The sequence below is a fragment of the Spermophilus citellus genome (genome assembly GCF_964194105.1).
Source record: "Spermophilus citellus genome assembly, chromosome: 2".
In the NCBI taxonomy this organism is placed as follows: domain Eukaryota; kingdom Metazoa; phylum Chordata; class Mammalia; order Rodentia; family Sciuridae; genus Spermophilus; species Spermophilus citellus.
In genome coordinates this window covers 1,421,779-1,437,049 of record NC_138183.1, presented here as the reverse complement: position 1 = coordinate 1,437,049, position 15,271 = coordinate 1,421,779, and the positions used below count along the sequence as shown (strand labels likewise).

At 61.1% G+C, this 15,271-nt stretch overlaps 1 protein-coding gene across 1 annotated transcript in view; it reads right to left on the bottom strand.

Moving 5' to 3' along the window:
• Positions 1 to 1,198: 1,198 nt before the first annotated feature.
• NOTCH1 (notch receptor 1) overlaps positions 1,199 to 15,271 on the bottom strand; it is a 42,967-nt gene continuing 28,894 nt past the window's right edge. The window contains exons 17-34 of the mRNA XM_081266897.1: positions 15,002 to 15,154; positions 14,115 to 14,343; positions 13,314 to 13,515; positions 12,709 to 12,862; positions 12,443 to 12,627; positions 11,982 to 12,114; positions 11,435 to 11,692; positions 11,231 to 11,343; positions 10,072 to 10,643; positions 9,511 to 9,933; positions 8,291 to 8,439; positions 7,404 to 7,620; positions 7,194 to 7,281; positions 6,939 to 7,104; positions 6,202 to 6,497; positions 4,870 to 5,017; positions 4,688 to 4,785; positions 1,199 to 3,233 (exon numbers count right to left, since the gene is read on the bottom strand). Coding sequence (XP_081123023.1) covers positions 1,755 to 3,233; positions 4,688 to 4,785; positions 4,870 to 5,017; positions 6,202 to 6,497; positions 6,939 to 7,104; positions 7,194 to 7,281; positions 7,404 to 7,620; positions 8,291 to 8,439; positions 9,511 to 9,933; positions 10,072 to 10,643; positions 11,231 to 11,343; positions 11,435 to 11,692; positions 11,982 to 12,114; positions 12,443 to 12,627; positions 12,709 to 12,862; positions 13,314 to 13,515; positions 14,115 to 14,343; positions 15,002 to 15,154 — 5,063 coding nt within the window. The 3' untranslated portion in view covers positions 1,199 to 1,754. The remainder of the gene's footprint in view (positions 3,234 to 4,687; positions 4,786 to 4,869; positions 5,018 to 6,201; positions 6,498 to 6,938; positions 7,105 to 7,193; positions 7,282 to 7,403; positions 7,621 to 8,290; positions 8,440 to 9,510; positions 9,934 to 10,071; positions 10,644 to 11,230; positions 11,344 to 11,434; positions 11,693 to 11,981; positions 12,115 to 12,442; positions 12,628 to 12,708; positions 12,863 to 13,313; positions 13,516 to 14,114; positions 14,344 to 15,001; positions 15,155 to 15,271) is intronic.

Genomic DNA, 15,271 nt, shown 5'->3' with positions numbered 1-15,271 from the left:
AGCACCTGGCCTTGGCGGGGGCTGACACCCATGGGGTCTACAGATGGTGTGGTCCCCAGTTCCCCTGTGGGCCATGACTGGACTCTCCTGTCAGAAAGACCCAAAGTCTCCTGCTATCTCCAAGCAGGACAGCCCCAAGAAAGTGAGTCAGATGACACCAAGTTTAGCAAAATCTGGATGACCTAATGGTCATCATTTTTATTGCAAATCGGTTAACAAAAGATGAAAAAAATACATAATTTCCATCATCTACAGTTCTGCATGTAGATAAACTTTTTTAAAGTTTCCTTTTTCTGTAAACTACACTCTATTTTATAAAACAGTAAGAATCAACATCTTAGGGCGTGTCTGGTCATGCCCACTACGGATGGTACAACACTGTCCTCCGAAAAGCCAAAGGAGAGCCCTGAGGAAGGTAGGCACCTGCCATGGGCAAGCCCCCACACATTCGGGAAATGGGAAGGGGCTGGGGGCGACCCAGGGCCATCCCTGGGTTGTGCTCTTAGGAGCTACGGTTCCGGCAGCTGCAGGTCATGTGGCCTGGGCCACATTCTGACATCCCTCATCATCTGACACAAAACAGACTTGTTCCATTAGATTTTTTAAACAAAATCCATCTTTAAAAACATATTTACAGACATTACTCTGCCACAGGCGTATACTCCATACTGTAAGGATCTGCTGCTCCCTAGACAACGTCCCCCTGAACCAGGGGAGTGCCCCAGAGCAGGCTCTACCTGGCCCTCCAGACACCCCCAGGGCTGGACACAGATTGCCTACCCATGGCAGACAAGGATGCTGGGAGAGAACTGGTGGACACCAGCCCTCTGGAGGTCTCCAGACATGGGAGCCTTCAGCAGTGGAGTCTGTCCTCTGCTGAAAGTGGATCATGTTTGCTGCTCAAGGTGAGGGACTGGGGCCCCTATCAGGATGGCCCATGCAGTGTCCTTCCCCAGAAGAGGGTAGGACCCCTCCACGTGGCCTCCAGTGGGCACCACGCTCCACAGGTGGACGGCTGCTCCATGTGACACCTCAATGTCAGGAAGGGGCTGGTGGGAATGGGAACTTGCAAGACCAGTGACACACTGACCCTGAACAAAGGTTCACGACTGACACTAGGGAAGGGTTCCCGGGCCACAGCTTTCAAGCGTGCTTTAGACCCATCACTCAAACACCAAGACAGTGGGCCACATCATTTACAGATTAGTCCACATGCCCAAGGCGCCAAGGTCCTGCCCTAGTTCCCTCTAGACCCAATTTCTCACCAGACACAGGGGACACTGGGAGGAGGAGGGCAGGGCTGGTGGGCCCCTCGGAAAGGCCGGGTACCCTGAGGACTCTGGACATCGCAGTTCAAACCTCCTTCCTCCAGCATTCTTTTTGGAATTTGAAAAGAAATCAATAAATAAATGGCACTTATAAATCATGAATCTTTGCTTATATTTTACAAACATGTAAGGATCTTTACCCTAAGTAGGAAAATCATGTCTCTAAGAACTAGTTTATTTCCTTGAACACAAAAGTTTTTACCTGGTGCCATAGAAAACAGTACATATAAATAAAAAGGCAGTGTTTCTGTGTAAAATAAAAGTACATAAATAAATACTAAAAAAAATGAAATTCTTGTTCTTATTTTGTATAAAAACATTTTTTTTTTTAAAAAAGGCTCCTTTGGTTGGCCCCAGCATCCTGGAGCACTGGACACACCCGGCAGGGCTTGGGAAAGGAAGCTGGGGTCCCGTGGGTGCGGCTGTTTACTTGAACGCCTCTGGAATGTGGGTGACCTGGGATTGCATGGTGGTGGGCGGGCTGGAGATGCCCTCGGACCAATCAGAGATGTTGGAATGTGGCGACGAGCTGGACCACTGATCGGGGGACTCTGGGGACGGGGTGAGGAAGGGATGCTCAGGCACCTGTAGCTGGTGGCTGGGGGTATTGTCCACAGGCGAGGAGGAGTAGCTGTGCTGGGAGGGTGGGGTCAGGAACTGGGTAGTGGTCATGGGCGGGACCAGTGAGGATGGCAGTGAGGTGGGCAAGGCCTGGCTCTCCTGGGGCAGGATGGTGTGCACCGTCAGGTTGCTGGGGCCCAATGGCTGCACATCCTGGCTCGGCTCCCCTCCCAGGAAGCTCCGACCCAGGTGGCCACTGGCTGCTGTGCCCACACCCAGGTGTGGCTGCGCAGGTGGCTGCAGGCTCTGGGGTTGCTGCATGTCTGGCATCTGCAGGTTCTGTTGCTGCATCTGCAAGTTTTGCTGTGGCACCTGCTGGGGCTGCACCAGGTGAGGCTGGGTGGCATGCCGTGCACTGGGCAGGCCCTGGTAGCTCATCATCTGGGACAGTGCGCTGGCAGAGAGACTGCCGGGCAGTGAGCCCATCATGGTGTGCTGGAGAGCGGGGGCCTGTGTGCTCAGCGTGCCAGGTGCCACCGCCCCTCTCAGCGGGTTGTACTGGCTGGGCACCATGCCACTCTGCAGCCGGGAGAGCCACTCACATTGGCCATTCAAGCCTGCAGCCCCGCCCACAGTGAAATTCACAGCCCCTGTGCTGCTGGCACCCAGGATCGTGCCAGTGCTGGAGGCCACAGGCAAGTGGGAGAGCCGTGGGGGGCCAGGCTCAAAGGCCAGCCGGCTGCCCCCACCCAGTGCTGCCATCTCAGGCTTGGCCGCCACATTCAGATGGCTGATGCCCAGGTGGGCATCAGGCATGCCGGGCAGGTGGTTGAGTGGCATGGATGGAGATTGCTGGAAGGGGGAGGGCAGGAGGGGTGGCGAGGCCACGTCCGACAGGTAGCCATGCGGTGACTCGAGGGAGTCCACTGGCGACAGCATGCTGGAGCTGTCCAGCAGGCAGCCCTTGCCGTCCTGGGACTTCTTCCTGCGTGCCTTGAGGTCCCTGGCCTCCTTGCTGCCACAGGCTGGGCCTTTGGTGCTAGGTTTTCGGGCCTTCTTGCCCTGCACACTGGGCTTGAGGTTGCCCAGGTAGCCGCTGGGCGAGCAGAGGGTGGGTGACAGGCGGGGTGTGCTGCCCAGGGCGGCCCCATGTAGCTGGGGGCTGCGCACCAGGTTGTGCTCATCCAGCAGCCGCACGATGTCATGGTGCATGCGCTCCTGTGCAATGTCCCGAGGCAGGCGGTCCATGTGGTCGGTGATGTCCCGGTTAGCAAAGTGGTCCAGCAGCACCTTGGCGGTCTCATAGCTGCCCTCCCGGGCGGCCAAGAACAAAGGCGTCTCTTCCTGGGGACATGCAGAAGGCAGGTGAGGGGCTGGCTGATGTGGATGGCCACTTGCACATCCCAGGGGTTGGGAGCCCATGCAGACCCCACTCCTGCCAGCACCATACCATGACCTTCCCTGATTGCTGACCCTTTTATTGGGGAGAAGCCATTCAAATGAGGCAAGGGGTCAGGTGTCAGGGGGCTTTGTGTCTGCTGTCAGCAGGTTGACTGACATCTAGGGAGGCCCACTCAAAGACAGAGCAAGAGAAGGGGACACACAAAGGGCGTTTCCATGGAACATTCTGTCCCAAACAGGACAAAGGGGTAGTATCAGAAAGGAACAGGTGAGCGTAGCTCCTGAAGACACGCCCTCTACTTCCTGGGCTGGGACAATGCCCAAGTCACCACGAAATGTAGTGATCGGCCAGAGCCTCTTGCTTCAGGACGGAAGGCGTGGGTCATTCAGAGTGGCTCCCCACACTGATTCTTTTCTAAAACCTGAGATGACATGTCATCTGGCACCCACCCAGAGAGGGTCTGTGGGGTCCTCTACTCCTAAATAGGTAGGCCTTCATCTGCACAGTGGGGTCACAACCCCACTAAAAATCTAATAAACTGTGTGCCCGGTCTCCCTCCTCTAAACCTGCAGATGTGAAATACTGCAGTGATGGGCTTGGGGTCCCTGAAGTGCATCCGTGGCCTAGGTAAGGAGCTGCCTCTCAAGAGGGACTGTCAGCCCTGGCATCTCAGCTCTTTCCTGGCCTACTCTGCCCAGTGGATGAGCCATTTGCCTGAGAGGCTGCTGTGCAGGGAGTGAAAAGGGGCCCAAGGCCTGGTGCCCAGCAGCCAGTCCCTCAGTCTCTGGGGTTCTGTTCCTCCCGTGGGACAGACCAGATCATGCTACCCGCCCTGGACTGGGAGCACCTGGGTCTGAAGCCTTCCCTGGTGCCTGACACCTGCTGTGACTCCCTCACCCAAGACAGGCCCTGGCTGGAGACGTAGCTGGGGTCACCTGGAGTCAGGGCACGGGAGGCAGAGGCTCTGCTCTTTATGCCCAAGGGCCCAGAGGGACCCAAACACAGTCAGCAGACAACTGAGGAGTCCCGGGAGACGGTTGGGCTGCAGCAAGGAGGAAAAGCCAGGCCTGCGCAGCACTGTCTCCCCAGCCTCAGGGCAGTGGGTGGGGCCACCTCTGCACCTAGACGCCTGGCCAGGCACAGAGCCACCCACCTCAACCCCTCAGCTGCACTGGTGTCACCAGGCCTCCATGACAGCAGAGGTGAGGCCCAGGTCGCGCTGACAGAGGCTCATAGCAGCACCTCCCCCATGCAGGGCAGGACTCCCGAGTTTGCTGCAGCACCACCCCGACATGGGAGGAAGTCAGGAGAGTAGCCACGTGCTGGCTCCTGCTGGGCGGCTGTGCGCCTGTGCCAGGAGTTCCCACCACAGCCCTGAGACCAGCTCTCGCCTCACCTTGTTGTTCTGCATGTCCTTGTTGGCCCCATTCTTTAGGAGCACAACGGCGGCATCCACGTTGTTCACAGCAGCAGCCCAGTGCAGGGCCGACTTGCCTGGGGGAGCAGACAGAGAGAGTCAGGAGCAGCCTAGGCAGCGGCCCTGCCCTGTCCAGGCAGCTGGGCTGCAGCCTGGCCTACCCAGGTCATCCACGGCGTTGACGTCCGCATGAGAGTTGATGAGATCCTCCAGCATGCCCTCCACAGCCAGGCGGGCGGCTAGGATCAAGGGAGTCGTGCCGTCATGCATGCGGGCATCCAGGTCTGTGGCTCGGTTCCGGATCAGGATCTGGACACCAGGGAGGATTCAAGCAGGGGCATCACAAACATGAGCCTGATGTCTCTGGCTAGGGACCGATGCCTAGACCAGGGCCAGCTACCCTCCTAGAGTCAACAAGGCCACCCCTGGACCTGAATGGTCCTAGAACCATGGGACAGTGTGAAGCTGTACTTGAGGTGGACTGAGCCCCTCAGCGACACGGGCGCTCATCACAACCATGTATAGCCTCGTTTAATCCTTCCATGCCCCAACATAGAGGGGTCCTGGTCTTTCCCAGCCACAGGGGTGCAGAGGGTCATGAACTCTGGCTCACATCCTATACCATATTCAGAACCACTGAGCCAGGCTGTGTTTGTCTAGACCCCCAGTGGTAGGGTGGGCAGCCCTCAAAACACCACCTTGCCCAGACTCAGAGGCAGGAAGGGTGGTCCCCATCTACTGGTGAGTGGACAGGGCTAAGCAACCTGCCCCACTGCGTAGGCCCCAGCAGTGCTCCTGAGAGTCCTAGTCTCTGCCTGCAGAGGGGCCACTTGGAGAGGCACACGCTGGGCATGGTCGGGACCTGCTCCTGGGCTTCCTTCCATTTTCCTCTTAAGGCTAATCTCAATTCCTTATTTCCATTTGAGTTAAGAAATCATCGAGCGGCAAGTTTCATGAAGATGCCTGGCTTATGTCCCATCTGAGGTGCTCCAGGTTCCAACCAGGGGATGGGTAGCAGATGGCAGCCTGCAGGAAGCCTCTGTGGGGGTGCTCCCAAAAGACCCTAAACCCACCCTTGCCCCAGGCTCCCCGGCAAGGACAGAGGGTAACTGGGCCAGCATAGCCTCTAAGCTCTCTTCTCACCACCAGGGGCTACGCCTACGGCCACGGCTGTAAGAGAAGGGCAGGGTGAGGAGGGCAGCAGCGCTGGGACTAGGACCTTGAGCCTACCCTGACCCTGAGCCCAGGCTGTCTTGGGTGGGGGAGGCCCTTCCACACCTGAAGCCCCCAGGCCTCTAGCTGGGCACCACCGGCAGCTTCCCACAGAGGACAGAGTGGGGTTTGGTGCTCTCCCTGAGCACGCCTCCTGGGGCGCTGACAGCCTGGGGGAGATTCCAGCTGACTGCTTCAGCTACAGCCAGATCAGGGCTCCCAGGGCCCCCTGGGCCTAGCTGTGGCAGCCCTGAGGCGGCACAGGAGCAGCTGCTGCCTACCTGGAAGACGCCCTGTGCATCAGCAGAAACGGCCGCATGCAGTGGGGTGCGCCCCATGTTGTCCTGGATGTTGGCGTCTGCGCTAGCCTCCAGCAGGCGCTTGGCAGCATCGGAGCGCGAGTATCGGGCAGCCAGGTGCAGGGCGGTCTCGCCTGTGCGGTCAGTCTGGTTGTGCAGGCTGGCGCCCTGGTAGATGAAGTCGGAGATGACGGCTGGGGCGTCCTCCTCCTCCTCACTGTTGCCTGTCTCCAGGCCGCCTCCACTGCAGGAGGCGATCATGAGCGGGGTGAAGCCATCTGTATTGAGGGCAGAGAGGGCCGGGGTTCAGTCCTGCATGGCCAGCCTCAGCCCCGAGTTCAAGGGGCAGCCTTGGGGCAGCCAAGGCACTGCAGAAGCTACCCTGTGCTCCTTAAGGACACAGCGCAAGCCCCACTGCCAACTTGCTGGTAAGCGGTGGGGACACAGTGCTGCTCCCTGACCTGTCCAAGACCCCTCATCAAACCCCCCGGAAAAAGACAAGTCTGCAGTTAGAACCTGGACTCTGAATGTCTCACAGGAAGCAATGGGAGGGAGGGCTCAGGGTGGCGGGTTCAAGGAAGGATCCCACCCTCCATGGCCTCCCAGGAGGGAGGGGAGCAGTGGCTGAGGGAGGGCAGGCAGGCTGCGGGGGCCCTGGCTGGAGCTCCATCTCCCACATCCCACACCTAGCCCCAGGGCCAGGGCTCAGGTGGCCTTACCGGGCCCCCGGACATTGACATCCATGCAGTCGGCATCGACCTCTCCCTGGGGTGGTGTGGGTGCCATGGCGGACATGCGTAGGTCTGCAGCGTCCAAGTGCTGCTGGGTCCACTGTCGGTGGTCTGTCTGGTCATCCAGGTCAGGAAGAACCACAGGTTCCTCGAACTAAGTTGAGGAGGAGCAGAGAGCCACACCCTCAGGTCGGCTCTAGAGTTAGCCAGCCACCGGGGGAGGCCTGGACCCACTGGACTCACCCGGAACTTCTTGGTCTCCAGGCCCTCGTCCCCCCACTCGTTCTGGCTCTCGTCCATGAGGGCACCGTCCGAGGCATTCTTCAGAGGCCTGGGTGGGGTGGAAGGCGAGGCTGAGCGGGCTCCCAGGGAGCCGCCTGCGGCCATGGCTCAAGCAGAGCCCCCAGAGGACGCCTGTCTGCCCACCCCCAGAGGCAAGTTGCCTCCACTCACTTGAGGCCCACGGAGTCCTCGCCAAGGGGCTCCCGCCGCTTCTTCTTGCTGGCCTCGGACACCTTGAAGCCCTCGGGGAACCAGAGCTGGCCATGCTGCCGCCGGCGCTTGCGGGACAGCAGGACCCCGCAGCCCACGAAGAAGAGCAGCACGAAGGCAGCCGCGGCCACATACATGAGGTGCAGCTGAGCAGGCGGCGGCGGCTCCACAGTCTCACCTGCGGGCAGGGGCCGCGGGCAGGCACCCGGACGTCAGCGTGGCTATGCAGCGGGCCAGTGGCCGGGAGCCTGCTCACCTGCTCTCCACCATCCCGCCCCCCAAAATAAGGTCATTTTCTACGCGATTAATCAGAATTGCAAACTATTGCTAAATTCTCTCCTGCACCAGCCGACTCCGTCTGGAGACGGCTTTCACTTTTTCCCCTTTCAGGGAGAAGGATTAACCAACTTCAAATTGCCGCACTCGCATTGAGCTGTTAAGACAAAGGATTTAGGGGGATTTTCAAGATACAAACTTCAACACTTCACATGACACCGATCAATTCTTCACTCGCTCCCTCTCTCTCTCTTAAAAAAAAAAAAAGCTGTAATGATTTTGAAATAATACCCAACAAAGAAAAAACAGGAGGAGGGGGTGGGGAGAGAAAGGCCTTCCCCTGGGTGGGCTCGTCCCCTGGCAGCTCCTCCAACAGCTGTCGCCAAGGGTAGGGAAGGCGGGCCATCCAGAGAATTCTCTCCTGCACTTCAGATGGCAGGACACTCCCACGGGTGGCATGGGAGCAGGCCACTAGGGTGGGGGACAGGGGGATGGGCAGCTCTGGCTTCTCCCAGGGGACCCTCCCCAGTCGGCAACCTGTTCCCATTGGCTTGGGCGGGGGCCACACTCACTCTGCACCGCATCGATCTTGTAGGGGATATTGAGGCTGCCCAGCGAGGCCAGCGCCCCCAGGAAGGCAGCCACGTCGGTGGCACTCTGGAAGCACTGGGAGGAGGACTGCACGCACTGCCGGTTGTCGATCTCCAGGTAGACGATAGACCTGGGACACACCGCCAGGCTGGGACCAGAGCCCGCCACCAGCGCCCGCCCAGTACACTGCCCAGGGTCAGCCCTGGCCCCTCACTGCCATCCTGACAGAAGAGGCAGTCTGACAGCAGCAACCTGGAAGTGAGCAGCCCGTCCAGTGACCCCATACAGGACACAGGCATTCACTACGGAGCCCCTCAGTGCGCTCTCCCAGCGCCCCCACAGCCCCTGGGGCTCCCTCTGTGCCATGAGCACCCACTTCCCTTATTCAGGAGTCCACGCCCCTCCTAGGAGCTGTGTCCAGGCACTGCAGAGTACAGGGATGCACAGTGGGGGGCAGGGGGGCAGGTTCAGAACCTGACAAGGGCGGGGCCACACCCAGCCTGGACACTAGGACCCTAACAGGCCTCTGTGTGATGTGCGTCTGGCCTTCCTGGCTGTTTCCCACCAGCAAAAGGACCATGAAACTTGGGGTTGGGCACACCAAAGTGCCACCACCCTGGTCCAGGGTCAAGCAGGAGATGATGGCAGGAGAGTGGGACCCCTAGGTGTAGGACGTGGGTGATGGACTTGCTCAGCTAGTGCTTCTGGACCCCCCCAGTGTCCACAGGCCTATGCCCTCCCATAGCGCTCAGCTCCTCGGCCTTCAGGGCCCAGCCACAGCACCCCTGCCCAAGCTCCCAGCCCTGACTCTTTTCAGGATAGAAAAGGGGCCCCAATGACAGCTGGGTCTTGTCCAGAGTCGGTGTGCCAGCCCCCCGGGGGACCCTGGAGCTTCAGCCAGCTCAGTCCCCAATCCTGGTGCACATCTGAACCCCAGGCCCACCCTCTGGGCCAAGGCGTGAAGCTGAAGGCACCAGGGAGGGTGGGGGTGCTGGGGGAGATGTGGCCACAGAAGCAAGGGCCTTGTCAGTCACACCACCTCTGCTCCCTGGCTGCACAGGCCCTGGACACTCAGGCCCGCCCACTTTTATCACAAAGGGGGTGGTACTGCCCGCCCCGGGCAGCTGATGCGAGCAGGTGGAACTGGATGGAGGACAGGGAGGTACTAGGGAACAGACCACGTGGACCAGGGCTCACTCACCCCCGGATGTCCATGGGGTCCAGCTCCCTGCGCTGGCGCCTGCTGCTGCCGGGGAGCAGGGAGGCAGTGGCCTGGCCGAGCAGGGAACCAGGTGCCGCCCAGCCCGCGGCACGCTTGATGGGGTGTTTGCGCAGCTCCTCCTCGTGGCCGTAGTAGGGGAAGATCATCTGGTGGCCCTGTGCATCCCGCTTGAAGACCACATTGGTGTGCAGCACACGGCTGAGCTCCCGCAGGAAGTGCAGAGAGTGGTTGCGCAGCTGCTGGGGCGGTAGCAGCACCACCAGCACCAGTGTGCCGGCAGCCAGCCGCTCGGGGACGTGCTCCGCGCAGTCCAGCCCGTCCCACTCGCACTCGGCGCTGTTGCAGCCCTGGTCGCAGTGCCCGTCGCTGAAGTGGTCCTTGCAGTACTGGTCGTACAGGGGGCTGCAGGCACAGGGGGCTCAGGCCACCTCCCAGCAGGGTCCCCCTGTGTCCCCCAGCCACCCACCACTTCCAGTGCTGGCCTGTGTCCTTCCTCCCCTGCCCTGCCCTGTCCCTGGCCCCAGGGAGGCCCCGTCTTACTTGCACTGGCCTTCTGCGTGCTGGCAGTCGAAGCCGTCGAAGAGGCAGCCGGCCGAGTTGCACTGGCTGTCGCAGCGGCCGTCGCTGAAGTACTTCCAGCACTGCAGGGACTGCGTGCAGTTCTTCCAGGGGTCGTTGAAGTTGAGGGAGCAGTCGCCCCCGTCCCAGCCACAGGCATGGTTGTTACACTGCAGGCTGCAGACCTTGTTGCCCGCATCCGCCTGGCACTCCGGCAGCTCGCAGGCCTCCTCGATCTGCGGCGGGGGGATGTCACGCCCAGCACCACCCCCAAAGCTGTAGTCTAGGATGTGGCACAGGAGCCCGTTGAACTTGGGGGGGCACAGGCAGCGGTAGAAGGGGCTCTCGGATGTGGGCTCACAGCTGCCCTGGTTGTAGCAGGGGTTGCCGCTCAAGCAGGGGCTGCTGGCTGGGAACTGGCACTCGGGGCCCGTGAAGGGCGCCAGGCACAGGCAGGTGGGGCTGCGTGGGCCAGAGATGCATGTGCCCCCATGGAGGCAGCGCAGCGTGCCACAGGTGCGGGCGTCATTCTCGCAGGTGGCGCCCTCGAAGCCCTGAGGAAAGAGGCAATGCAGGGGTCAGGGCCAGCCGCATCCCCTACCTGGAAGCGGGGTCGTGGCCCTGCCCAGCATCAAAGCCCCAAAAGCACACTTCTCAGGGAGAAGGTCAGGGGTCGCTGGTGTGGGAGGGAGAGGGGGTGACAGGGAGGTGGCACCCCAGGAAATGCGTGTGACACAGTGCTGACAGATATCTGTCATTATACACAGCCTAATACCCAGGGCAACCCGGAGCTACCTGTGGACCTGAGTCAGTGACCAGCAATAGTGCTGGGAGGCTGTGCCAGGTGCTGAGGGCGGGGAGGGCCAGCTCTGCACTCTGCCCTACAACCTGTAAAGCTAAAGCTGCTCCCAAAGTAAAGTTATGAGAATCTGACGAATGAGGGCTGGAGGCTGTGGCCCAGCGGCAGAGCACTGGCCTCGGCCCTGGATTCAACCCCAGCACTGCCAAACAAAAATGCAACTAGTGAGGCTCAGCTCCACCCTGAGGCCCTGCTGAGTGAGGGAGGCCTGCCAGAGGCTGCTTCAGGGCTGCATGGCCAGAGGGCAGGCCGGCCTCCAGTTCGCTGTGTGGCTATACCTACCGCTGGGCACTTGCAGATGAACCCGCGGGCAGTGTTGGATGCCACATTGCAAGTGCCCCCGTTCTTGCAGGGCTTACCCTTGCATCCATTGATGACAGACTCACAGCGACGCCCTGGGGATGAGAGGAGTAGGAGGGTTAGCCCCGCCCCCACGCCCCGCCCCCTGGTCCCTGCTGCCCCGCCCCATGCCACACCCAGACCTACCAGTGTGGCCGGGGCGGCACTCGCAGTGGAAGTCGTTGACACGCTGCACGCAGTTCTGGGTGCCACGTGTGTCACAGGGGTTGGACAGGCACTCATTGACGTCGCCCTCACACCGCTCACCCACAAAGCCGGGTGGACAGGTGCAGCTGTAGCCGCCCACCTGGTCGACGCAGGTGCCATTGTTGAAGCACCTGGGGCTCCGGGAGGCAGGGTCTAGAGGGGGGCTGCAGTCGTCCACATTGATCTCACAGTGCACACCTGCAGGGTGCAGTGATCAGGGCTGGGGCCACAGGGCTGCCCCGCCTGTCTGTCCTGATGCAGCAGGTGGTCAGTACTGGACCACCAGGATGCTCAGGAAAGGCATGATGGGACAGCAAAGGTCGGACCCCACACTTCCTGCTGGGACACCCTTCTGGGTCCCTTCCTGCCAGCTCTGCACCCACCCAGGCCCACAAGGCAGAGTGGAGTCAGGTGCTGGTTGCAGGACACACCAGCCCAGCTCTCCCCTGGTGAGAACCCTGGCCCCGGCCCTGGGGTGCAGCCTTACCCTGTGTTCCCCGGGGGCAGGAGCACTTGTAGGTGTTAGTGAGGTCGATGCAGGTGCCCCCGTTCTGGCAGGGGTGGGACAGGCACTCGTTGATCTCCTCAGAGCAGTTGGCCCCGTGGTAGCCGGCCATGCACTGCAGGGAGAAGAACAGGGGCGGGGAGGCAGCTCGAGGGGGGGCTCAGCTTGGCGCTCCCCACCCCGCCATGTAGGCTGACAGCAATCAAGCGGCCCTCCAGGGAAGCCTCAGGGACCTCAGGACCGTGCAGGGATCTCGTAAGCAGGAGGCTTTGCTGAAGGTGGGATGAGGCCTAGTCTCATAGGCTAGACAGGAGGGCCTCAGGGAGGTGCCAGCTGAGCCCAGGCACAAGAGGGGTGGGCAGGGACACCCAACCCACCGCCTAGCACATTCTCCCTCCTCCTCCTCTGCTGAGCCCACATATGGCTCCTGGCCTGACTGTCACCTTGCAGGAGTAACCGCCCAGGTAGTCGGTGCAGGTGGCCCCGTTCTGGCAGGGGCTGGGCGAGCATTCGTCCACCTCGTCCTCACAGTAGCTGCCGGTATACCCCGCCTGGCAGCGGCAGTGGTGGGTGTTGCCTGCATCCACACACAGTCCTCCATGCTGGCACAGGTGGGAGACCTTGACCCCTGCAGGGGGTGGTGGGCGGGAGTGAGGTGAGGCAGCTCCTCCCTCAGGACTGCGGGGACCACCCAGGGCCTGCCGGTTACCTCGCTGCTGTGCGGCCACCTCACAGGAGACACTGGGCACGTCGCAGTAGAGGCCAGTCCAGCCACTGCGGCACTCACAGCGATACAGGGTATCGGTCTGCCAGCACTTGCCTCCATTCTTGCAGGGAGAGGAGTCACACCAGCGCACAAGGTCCTGGGGGCAGGTGGGGTCAGCATGCTCACCACCCCCCGCCCGCCCACGCCACCAGCTCTGATTAGGGCTCTATCCTGCCACTCCCCCATCCCTGCCAGCAATCACTTCAGCCAAAGGACCCTGTGCTGAGGGGAGCTGTGACCCCATTCCACAGGGTGCAGGCAGCTGAGAGGACTGGGACTCTCCCCACCTGCCCTGGGAGCAGCCTGGCACTGGGCCAGTCTGTCTTGCTCTCAAGGCCCCAGAGCTGCAGGTAATGGGTGGTCCATGAAAATGAGTATTGGACACTCAAGCCTGATGCCCACAGAGCACAAGGTTGGGCCATAGAGCACAAGGCTGGCCTCCAGATCATCTCATTCCACCCTGGCTCCAAGGACTCTATGGGATGTGGAAGGGGCCTCCCAGTGGCAGTGCAAACCCCATGCCTGGCGTACCCCCCCCCCCCGCTCACCTGGCAGTTGAGGCCAGTGTAACCCTGCGGGCAGGTGCACTTGTAGGTGCCGTAGCTGTCCTGGCAGGTGCCGCCGTGCAGGCAGGGCCGTGAATCACACTCGTTAATGTCATGCTGACAGTAGCTGCCCGTGAAGCCGGGAGGGCACAAGCAGGTGAAGGCATTGATGCCGTCCACACAAGTGCCGCCGTTGAAGCAGGAGCTGAGGGAGGTGGGGAGGTGAGCGTGCACATGTCCCCACCGAGAAGGGGCCACCCACAAGCAGCTCCCTTCCTTCCTGGGCCTTTTCTACGACGCGTGCTGAGACACCTTACAGCACACACAGGTATGTGGTGGTTAAAGTAACAGAAACCAGTCTGCATCTAACATGGGAAACTGTCATGTCACAAACCAGGGACTAGGCTTCCTGGCAACCAAGGCCAAAGGGAATCGAGATGGTTCTGACATTCTGGTTGGACAGGAGACACCCCAGTTCTTCTGGATAAACTATGAGGGTTCCTGACTAAGTCACAGGAGGTCACGATGACCCTCTGAAGAGAACACAGTATTGGAGCTGGGGTCACAGCCCGGTGGTAGTGTTTATGAGCCTGAGTGGGGCCCCGGGTTCAAGTCCCAGCACTACAAAGACTGGACTCGAGTCCATTAGAGCTGAGTGCCCCTCGTCCTGGGCAGACAGTTGCCAGTGTGCTGGGCTGCCAGACACCGCACCTCCACAGCACTTCCCCAGCCTGCCCCAGGCCAGGCCCCACAGCGGCGGCTGGAGCGGCCACAGACAGGGCCACCCTGGCGGCAGGCACGCACCTCTCTGTGCAGTCGGGCGTGTTGTTCTCACAGTGGATGCCATTGAAGCCCGCGGGGCAGGTGCAGGTGTAGCTGTCCACGCAGTCCGTGCAGTTGGCCCCGTGGTGGCAGGGGTTGCTGGCGCACTCGTTGATGTCCTCCTCACAAAAGGCACCCTGGAAGCCAGGCAGGCAGTCGCAGAAGGCTGTGTTGACGCCGTCTGTGCAGGAGCCACCATTGTGACATGGGTCTGGGAGGGGACAGGAGGGCCAGCCTGAAGGGTGGGCACCAACCCACGCTGCAAGGCGACTAGGCCTGCGGGCAGGCTTGCTGAGGGGAGTGGAGGTGAACTGCTGGGTGCCCCCTGGACTCAGGCTGAGTCCAGCCCTTCTGAGGGTCCCCTGACCTCAGGCTCCAGGGCAGGGAGGAGGGGTGATCTCCCCTCCATACTCAGCCAATCAAGGGAGGCACCAGGCAGGACCCTGCTTCTCTAAACCCCAGCTTTCTATGAGGCTAGGCTGGGGAGGCCCGGAGCCTGCACCTTGGGGGCCTGCCGAGGACCAAGTCCGCAGCAGGGAGGGCCAAGCCCTGAGCCTGGTGCCCCTACCTCAGCGGGGAGGTCTGAGCAGGGCCAGTCTGGTTAGCAGGTAGAGGCCCACTGTGGTACCAGGAGGCAGTGACTACCTCCCTAGCCTGTCCCCCAGCCCCTGACCTGGACTTCCTGATGAGCCACAGCAGGTGGACCAAGTGGACGGCTCTGGGGTCCTGACGGCCAATGCCACCTGGCTGGGCACTGACCGGCACAGTGTTCTCCCCTCTGACCCCAAGGGGCTCCCTGCCCATGCCCGCCTGGTGGGAGAGATGCCTGAGACCATCCCAGAGATGCAGAGCGCCGCCTGGCCACTCACTCGGCCGGCAGTCATCGATGTCACTCTCGCAGTTGCGCCCTGTGTAGCCTGCCTGGCAGAGGCAGCGGTAGCTACCGTTGGTGTTCTGGCAGGATGCGCCATTGCGGCAGGGGCTCTTCACGCACTCATTGACATCGATCTCACAGGTCTGCCCTGCAGGGGGCGGAAGAGGCCGTCAGCCAGCTGAATTCCAGCCCAGGCCTTCACCTCAGCTGGTCCCAGCCCCTCAGGACTGTCCTCGGTCCCCTGACTTGGCCAGAGAAGCCTGCA